At 34.4% G+C, this 10377-nt stretch overlaps 1 protein-coding gene across 1 annotated transcript in view; it reads left to right on the forward strand.

Annotated features, from left to right (window-relative positions):
* The window catches only part of LOC106461372 (protein still life, isoforms C/SIF type 2-like), a 139819-nt gene that overhangs the window by 73985 nt on the left and 55457 nt on the right, over positions 1-10377 (forward strand). Inside the window, 3 exon segments of the mRNA XM_022388319.1 lie at positions 969-1108; positions 6699-6966; positions 7956-8099. Coding sequence (XP_022244027.1) covers positions 969-1108; positions 6699-6966; positions 7956-8099 — 552 coding nt within the window.

Here is a 10377-nt window from a genome sequence, read left to right on the forward strand (position 1 = left end):
AACAGTTTCATCGCTTTGTCCCAGGTTTTAGTTGTTTTTTACATGCGAACAGTGTCAACGCTTTGTGCCAGGTTTTAGTTGTTTTTTTACATGTGAACAGTGTCAACGCTTTGTGCCAGGTTTTAGTTCGTTTTTTACATGCGAACAGTGTCAACGCTTTGTGCCAGGTTTTAGTTGTTTTTTACATGTGAACAGTGTCAACGCTTTGTGCCAGGTTTTAGTTCGTTTTTTACATGCGAACAGTGTCAACGCTTTGTGTCAGGTTTTAGTTGTTTTTTACATGTGAACAGTTTCATCGCTTTGTACCAGGTTTTAGTTGTTTTTTTACATGTGAACAGTTTCATTGCTTTTTGCAAGGTTTTAGTTGTTTTTTACATGTGAACAGTTTCATCGTTTTGTGCCAGGTTTTAGTTGTTTTTACATGTGAACAGTTTCTCGTTTAAAAATACTTTTAATGCTTATTATTAAAACGTTTTACTTCCGAGGTTATATTTTTTGTGTTTTTTTTTTTACAACGTGGTTGAGTTTATTTGTTTACTCTCTTTTTATAATAAACAGCGTCGGAACTACATATCTCTACGCCACACCCTCTCCGTTGGCATAGCGGTAAGTCGTCAGAACTTAGAACACTAGAAACCGGGTTTCGATTCTCGTGGTGGGGACAGCACAGATAGCTCATCCTGTAGCTTTGTGCTTAACTACAAACAAACATATCTATGCTGGACATATTTGAATTTTTATCTAATATACTGCTTGTTTTAATAAAGAACTTAACAGAAAATGAGAGCTTGAGCTACCTGTATAACACAGGTACCCTAAATTAACTTGGTGATATAACTACAGCAGAGGATTCATTAAATGTAATTTATTCTATCAATTACACACACACAGATATATATATATACATATCTATGTGTGTGTATATAACAAATCTAGTTAGAAATTATAAACTTCTGTTATTAACACAGATGTCTGATGACGACAGACTGTCTCTCACCACGGCTGTCAGCGACGAGGAAGACGCTGATACAAGAAACTCACCCTTTCGTTCTCGTTCGGGGACCGCTGCTGCCTCGTTCAACTGTACCGGTGCTGTTAGAAAAGCTGGGTAAGTTAGGCCTAAAAATCGGTTTATAATCCATTATGTTAGGCTTACAAAAGTGATCGTTCCAAGAGGTTTTTTTTTTTTTTTTTTACAAACCTTATGAGAATAAATAGAGGAAAACTGTTTAAAACAAGAAGTACACTTAATGTAAATATTTTATATTAAGTTAGCTTCTGCAAGGGCGTATACATATTTGAAGTGTGAATATTATTATGAAAATTGTTCAAAATAATGCCATAGCGAGCTTTATAGTTAACACATTAAGTTCCATAAGGTGGCGTAAGAATAACCAGTTCAGAATCCTTCTAGTCTTACTCGTAATATAAAATATTTACAGTTTTTCTAATGAAGATAAGCTAATGTTTCATTTTGATTTTTCCAAGAAAGCACTTAAGTGCATAACTTCTCGCCCACAGAAGAAAAAATATACAAATCGCGTACAATACAATTATAGAATTTGACTTAATTTCTTGCTTGCCTAAACCATTGAAAAAGAAAAGAAAGAAACCATTATGTCAAGTTAAGAACTCGTTATTTGAATAACATACTGGTTTGTTTTGCTTAGAATAATAGTAAGAATAATATTATCTTGGAACAACCTATTTTAATTGACTAATCTATACTCTTTTACGGATATTCAAAAGACAAACATTACTACTGGCCAAAGATTTTCCGTCTGAAAAATATATTGGTGTTTTCCCTTAATTCCTCGTGAGGAAAATGGGTTTAAGGACGTGATTATTTTTTGTGTTGTTGTTTTTGGTTTTTGCTTTGTTAGTCTGGGTTAGATCAATTTTGAGGACTACTTCCTCTCGCTAGACATCAAGCCCTCAAGATAGCGTTGTTCATTGGCATGAGTTACAGAACTGTGAAGCTGAAAAAAATACAAGTAAGCGCCTCTCTTGAACTACATCTATCTGGTTGAACTGGTTCTACACAAAGGATATCGTTATTAAGGGAATCTGTGGAAGGAATGTAAACAGTTTTTCCCATACTATAAAGACATTGAAATGCTTCCTGTTTAAAAAGTTTTGCCCATAGTGCTATGTATGCAAACGTGAATTTCTAAAGTAAAATGCATGTTGGTTATCCTAAAAACGTGAAATCTGGTGCTTTTTTCTGTACCTCAGAAACTTCTGACATTAGCACGACGATTTTCTCGAGGTAATTAAATGCCAGAATTCCTTTGTAATTTTAACTCTAGATCATGTTTCTGAGACATCCAATTGTACGACTTTTCATGAAGAGAGAGCGAGCTTTAATGTAGAAAATGGGAAAGGCTAAGAAACCTTGTATCATATTTTTTCGCTTACTTTGAGAACGTAAATTCTCCCCTAGTAGGTACAACACACTAGGTTTTCCAAACCCTTTTTTATCAGATAGAACAACAGAGAAAATAAGATGTGATTTTCAATGAAAACAAAAACTATTTTCAGAAAAGTTTTATTTCAGTTCATAACATTTATATATCTGTGTAAGATTATTATTATACCTTAACAACGTATCCCTGGGAAAGGACGCCAGCGAAACATATAGTACAAACATAAGATTTTTTCTTTCAAATATATATAAGTTAACCGTTTAAAATGTATATATATATATATATACATACAAGTGTTTTTCCCCTTTATGTTAACGTATGGAATAATAATATCTATAATATCTACAGAAGTTAATGTTAATATGTCACAGAGTCTTCTGGGTGATGTCTAAAAGTTTCACAGTATTTCATACATATTTACAATATAGGTTAGTTTATCACTAAATCTCTCTTCCAGGTCTTCAGACTTGTATATGTACTTGATTCATGACTACGGGCGTTAAGCCACTTATCTCGCGCTATGTGAATGGCTGAATGACTATAGCTCTTTAGCTTTACAACACTACCATTTTTGATATTTACTGGTAATTGTTTTTGGTTAATCATGTCTGTCGCCATGTTTATTCTATATTAGAAATGGTGTCAAAACAAGAATTAGTGCTACATGTAAGTGTAATTATTCACTGCAAAGTTTATATGCAAGATAACTCGGTTACCAAAACTTGTTAAGTTTATAACATGATTTACCCGACAGAGCATAGAATATGTTTATATGCACCGTTCTAAAAGATGGTATCTATCTAGTAATTTTTGTTTGCATCTTTGTTTACTTGGTTTTTGAATTCTTCCCGTAGTTTCTGACAAAACGACTTGAAATTTTGCGTTTAGAATCTTGAACCTTGCAGAATAAAAAGTAAGAAAATAATTTGCGAACGTATCATTCGAGGGGGTCCTATAAAATGGAGTGACAAAGAAGTTTTGGTTTCTGCTTGTTTGTTTTTGAATTTCGCGCAAAGCTATTTGAGGGCTATCTGCGCTAGCCGTCTCTAATTTAGAAATGACTGCTATTAAACACCACCCACCGCCAACTCTTGAGTTTCTCTTTATCAGTGAATAGTATGGTATGACCGTCACATTATAATGCCCCCACGGCTGAAATGGCGAGCATGTTCGGGGACGAGAGTCGAATCCACGACCCTCAGTTTGTGAGTCAAGTTCCCTAACCACCAGGCCATGCCGGGCCTAGGGGTTTTGATATCTTGTATTTGACTGAACTATTTTACTTAAAATTGGTATTAAACTGTAAAAAGCAGTTCAAAGGTCAAAGGGAAATCTCTCTGAAGTGAGTTCACGCACTGTCAAAATAAATGTATAACTTTATTTTCAAAATTTTCCTATTGGGGCACCTAATGGAAAATCAATTGGGTTTTGATTATTTGACGATTAACTAACTGATTTACTTGGAAATTGACAAAAACATGTAAATTGCTGTTCAACGCAGTGTATGCAACGTGCTTTACTTGTTTTTATTTCCTGTGAATGTTTAAAGGTAATTTACTGGTACACTGTCAATTTTTTTTTTTTTTGGTTCTCTGACGTCCATCAGAGGCGAAATGTTTTTATTTGTTTGTTTATTGTTAAGCACATAGCTGCACAATGAGGTATATGTGCTTTGACCACCGTTAGTATCGAAACCCGATTTTTTGCATTATAAGCCCTCGGAGTTATCGCTAAGATACCAGGGGACGAAGTGAAATGTAATAGGATTTTTGATTGAATGTTGTTTTTTTAAAAAGGAATAGTATTTATAACATATCTTATCCTTATAATTACATTTATATGCTAGTACTCGTTAAAATCTAGAGTTTTGATCCATCATGTAAGCTTCCCAGTGGCACAACGCTCTGTCTGCGGACTTCCAACGCTAGAAATCGGGTTTCGATACCCGTGGTGGGCAGAGCACGGATAGCCCATTGTGTAGCTTTGTGCTTAACTACAAACAAACAAACCATCAAGTAAACAAATTTATATACCTATGTTTATATGATCAAATTAATAAATTTTGACATGATAGTGTTCAGTTCGTGGACAACTGAAGGCACCAGAGGAAACACAAGGGTTCTTTGTATGCCTTAATAATAGTATTTGCTAATTTATCTAAAACTCAGAATTATGACAAGGAAAAAATTCATCCCGAAAAATGATTATTGTTTTTTTTTTGCACAAGTAACGCCACAGGTGAGAAATGTGTGAAATGGATGCCATTTCTGACAGAACTCTGTAGAATGTTAATGTATTAACCAATCACTTGTAGCGTTATACACAAGTTAGACAACTCTTGTAAGATCCACAAGTAACAAAAGTAAATAAATAATTTTTGTATTCGTTGGACTCGCATGGGAAAATTAACTGTAGAAACTGTTGTAATGTCATTCTCATGTTTTCATGAAAAAAGTTATGTATATTATCATTAATTTAACAACGTAATTAGATGGGAATATGTGTGTGTGAATATATTACCTCCGGAGGTATGACTTGTAAATACATGTATTATCAGACATTCAATCAGTTGATCTCTCACTAACTTCTTATCGATGAAACGACTCTTGTCATCTGTCACGTGACAAACGTTCAACCATGCCCAGAAGCATAGTGTGCTTAGAATATTCTAATCGAAATTCATTTGTTCTGAATTAACATAATTAAAATGTAAACACTGAACATTCTACGCTCTTGGGAAGTTTTATCGAACTTAATCAGAGCAAACTGTTCAACTTTATAAATACATGAAATAAGGAAAAACAGTGTCATTTTACATATTTTTTATATCATCACTATGTTAAATATCTTTAGTTTAGAACCAACAACCACCATCTTCTCTGTAATACGAACCTTTTCATCAAGTAGACTTTAACGATAGTTTTTATAGGTGAAATGTTGTACCAAAATCTTTAGTCGTTGCCCCCCCCCCCAGTGGAATCCTCAATATCATTCAACACCATGTCATAGTTATTATGGATCAGTGATTCGTTTTATATCGAGAGATAAATGAGAAAGCGTTGTCAGGGCTTGGAGCTGCGAAGGTACAAGCTTTAAGAATCCTTATAGAGAAATGAATATATTCTGTAGTTCACAAGTGCCGTAACCAGGTTTTTCTAGTGGGGGGCGGGATAGAGATCGAGAATGATCGAACTATGATGACTCCGCCAAAAAGTACAAGAAAATAATTGTCACATCTAAACGATCACTTAAATTCTCTAGAAAACTTAGGCCTATTACGTTTTAATAATTTCAAAAAAAAAAAGACTACCGTCAGTCATTAGATTTACGCATTCACCCCAACTGTAAATTCAATGAATACCCATTCCAAACCCATGTTGCTCTTTCATTGGTGATTGAATACTTGAGAAATAATTTTTTGCCCTATCATTTAGTTCAGTAGTTTTTAAATTGGGGGCATGCCCCCGGAACGACGTGAAACATATCTTCGGGGCCCATGAAAAGATTAGAGAAATAAAAAGTTACCGTAAAAATTATTTACTGCAATGAATTACACAACTATACTAAAAGTAATACGGTCAGCGCTCGCATATCTGATCACAAAAAATTTAGATAAATTACTTATTGTTACATCAATATTTTCCTTGGAATTAAAGTAAATGTACCAGAGAAACTGGTCAAATGAGTGGTACCCTTCAGACAAACCCAAAACTAACCAAATCATCTTTCCTTGCCCATTCCCGAAAGAGACTATGAATATGATGTCTTTCTGACTCCAACATGGAGTCAGCATCGTTAACAAAATGGTAATGCAGGTACAGGTAGCATAGCAAGCTACAGAATTACATAAACTTCCATACACAACGTATCTGATATGCATGGTGTAAAGTCATTGGAAGAAACAGAATCGGGGCGAGGAACTACTTGCAACATACAAAACTCACACCCACACTGTTACACTCTTACACCTAGCTCAACATCAAGAGCGTTAACTCAAGGACCAACCTACCAGAGTGAATAGGAGAGTTTACCCATCTGAAAAAAAAATATGGAAATAGATCGTAAGATAATCAATCGGTCAAGAAAAATAGACAGATAGATAGGCAGGTAGTTAGATACATCTTTGTATTTTTACAATAACTTTTTTTATGTAAGGCAATTTTGTATTTATAAACTAGGATATTCAAACTACTGAAATACAAAAGGAACTTCCAGAAACTAATTTTGGATTATTAACTATAATTCTGTTTTCACTGCTTTCCTTATTATCAGATTTCTCAGCGTGAAGAAGTGGCTTCTAAGAAAACATCGCCAGGTGGAGCTTGCCAAAAAGCGAGGCTGGAAAGGGTATTGGGTTTGTCTGAAGGGTACCACTCTTCTCTTCTATCCATGTGACAACCGTGATGGTCGAGCAATTGACAATACCCCAAAACATCTAATAATCGTTGATGGAGCCATCATGCAGCCTATCCCAGAACACCCGAAACGGGATTACATATTCTGCTTAAGCACTGCCTTTGGTGATGCTTATCTCTTTCAGGTACTATCTCAGATATGTTTTTTTTTATTAGACAGTCACTAATATCCTAACCAGAAAGTATACAAAAAAAAGGTATTTGAAACAAACTCTCAAGATAAATTTAACTTGTGTATAATTTATTTATATCACTTTAAATGTTTTTCTTTACCACCTACAAACCCACTGGACTATGAAAATGGAATTGTAAGGTAAATGCATCAACATTTAGAAGTATGTTTGTACTGCAGAAAAGAAGTTCCAATGATATTTAAACACGATAAAAAAAAGATATCGAAGGCGGGGCTAGGACAGTGAAGTGACCGACAGGTGAATTGAAACGTGGTAGGAACGTTTGTACGATAATTCAAAAGATTAAGTTTTAGTAAAGCTTAGATTGAAGTTCCAATGAAAAATAAAACTTTAAAGCGGAAATTATAGCATTAAGACAATTAATTTTAACAATGTTGATCATCTCTAATACTTACGTTTGAGATCTCTATTACTAACAACGTTGAATATCTCTATTACTAACAACGTTGAATATCTCTATTACTAACAACGTTGAATGTCACTATTACTAACAACGTTGAATATCTCTATTACTAACAATATTGGAAATCTCTATTACTAACAACGTTGAATATCTATATTACTAACAATATTGGAAATCTCTATTACTAACAACGTTGAATATCTCTATTACTAACAATATTGGAAATCTCTATTACTAACAACGTTGAATATCTCTATTACTAACAATATTGGAAATCTCTATTACTAACAACGTTGAATATCTCTATTACTAACAACGTTGAATGTCACTATTACTAACAACGTTGAACATTACTAGTACTGACAACGTTGAACATCACTAGTACTGACAACTTTGTCTTAATTTCAGGATTAAGAAATTTTGAAAAGATAGACAATATATATAAATAGTTCGTTGTAGACGTTCTCTTTAGTGATTGGTATAGTTGTTTATAATGGTTATCGTACTATTTTTCCAGGCACCTTGTCAGGTAGAGTTGGAGAACTGGATTAACAGTATTCACTCTGCTTGTGCTGCAGCGTTTGCAAGGCATCGTGGGAAAACTGGAACGTTGCACCTCCTGCAGGAAGAAGTTTTTCGTTTGGAGAAAGAGATCGAATCGGTATGGGTACGGTCATTTTGTCTTTTTACTATTATTATCAGAGGTTTCACTCTGTTGAAACCCAACTTCGGGGACTTATCTTTTTATTTAATTTGTTTGCTGCATTCTCTTACGATAATTCAATATTTTTTCATATCATTTACGAAATATTAACAACTTTATAAAAGCCCTTCGTTTATGTAGAGTACTCATGGGCGGAAGTTGGGGGATTATTTCACCCCATAATCTGTACATTCTGACTTCACAGGGTTTTTTTTTCAGTAGTTTACAAGTACATATATATAAAATCTATCAAACAGTTTCTACGTACCCACGTAGATTTAATTTTACGTATATTGTAATTTAAGTAACACTGACAATCGGCAAATATTTACAAGTTGACCTATTCGGCTTTTTGCCCCCCCCCCCCACTTCCCCAATATAAAAGTCAAACTTTACCTATGAGAATATATACTAATCAGACATTTTTAGGATAAAATATCCTTTTTTTATGTAAAGATTCTTTTTTAAACAAAAAATCGTTCAGCAGTTTGAAAATCTATATTTCTTTTGGAAGTCATGAATTGTTTACAGTTCTAATTTAAAAAGGTAATACTTGAATAAAAAGCATAAATAACGATCAGAATCTGTATTCTCAATTTCTGTTTCATGCTTCTGCGACCTGTAATCCTATATTAATGGAGTATTTCATAACAAGCTTGTATCTTATGGTTAAAAATATCAATAACAGCGAGGTACATAGCTGATAGATCAATCCATTCTAGTAATTATAAGTTTTTCTTTTATTATACTGCATGCTAAGTATAGTTAGACTGGTATATTGAATTACTAAATTAGCCATATTAATTGTGTAGGTGTATTTTGCGTTTATGGCGTTGCTACTAAAGCTATCTGTTGATTAGAGGGCAGGCAGCCAGTCGGCACCATCCTACCACCTAACATCCACGATTATGGATTAACTGTCACTTTTATAACGCACGAACAGCTTAAAATGCGTGGAAAATTTTGTGGTGTCGCACAAATTCGAACCTGACTCTCTAGCTCCAAAATTAAGAGCTCTACCATAGGACCAACCCTGTCTTAGTTACTGGGCTAAATTGTGGTTCTTATCTATGTACATAATCTGCGTTGATAATCAGGTAAAGGCTACTTAATGATAATTATATTTTATGCCACTTCTGCTGGAAATAAATAAAAAGAGATTGGCAATACTAAAACATAAAAGTTTCTTTTACAAAATGTTTTTCCCTTTTTAGACAACCATGAGTTGGACGGATAGTTTTTTTAATGAAGTCTCTATTATGTAAAAACATTTCGAAAAAACATTATAACTACAAAAAGCCTTCAATAAATATTCAACACCTTGGAGAACACGTTGGTTCACTCAAATAAATAGCAACGAAGGAGTTAGGTAGCTAAAAGGTAGACTTCTTTATTGTGAAGTGATAATATTTATTCATTTATCATGTCATTGGTATAAAGTTATCAGCAATATTCACCTGCTCACTGGTAAACGCAAAATTTACATGCTGTCACTAGATGTATGTACTACAAAAAATTTAACTACAACTAGGCTTATTGTTGACCTGCTACATAAGCTACCCAAATGTTTTCACCATTTACCTGTTATGGGTATACCAGCCCCTTGTTTTCTAGGGAGCCGGGCGTGGCTATCTGGTTAACGTGTGTGAATTGTGAATCCGAAAATTCATGGTTTATGACTAGAGGGAAGGCAGCTAGTCATCACCACCCACCGCCAACTCTTGGACTACTATTTTACCAACAAATAGTGGGATTGACCGTCACATTATAACGCCCCCACAGCTGAGAGGTCGAGCATGTTTGATGTGACGGGAATTCGAACCCGCAGCCCACAGATTGCTGGTCGAGCGCCCTAACCACCTGGCCATCGTCGAAAGAAAACATGTCGCTCTGCACAGTGGGGTTGTGTTTGCGTTATAAGAGTACGGTTAAGTTCCATTGTTCGATCACGTAAGAGTGGCAGTAGGTGCTGTTGTGAATAGTCACTTTTACTCTTGTTTATGAGCCCAAAATTAGGGACTTTGCACGAAAATCTGAAACAAAAACAAGTTATCTTGAGTCCTCTGAAATGACCCATTTTAAAGTTCGTCCTATTCAGAGATGTATCCAAGGGAATAAAATATAGTTAAGTGTGAAGTTTAACATTTCATTCACTGTTAAATAATTTTGTAATTTGTTACATCTGTATTCATTAAATTGAATTAGATAATTGCTAAGTAACCGATATTATATATAT

The sequence above is a fragment of the Limulus polyphemus genome, unplaced genomic scaffold (assembly GCF_000517525.1).
Source record: "Limulus polyphemus unplaced genomic scaffold, Limulus_polyphemus-2.1.2 Scaffold946, whole genome shotgun sequence".
NCBI lineage: Eukaryota > Metazoa > Arthropoda > Merostomata > Xiphosura > Limulidae > Limulus > Limulus polyphemus.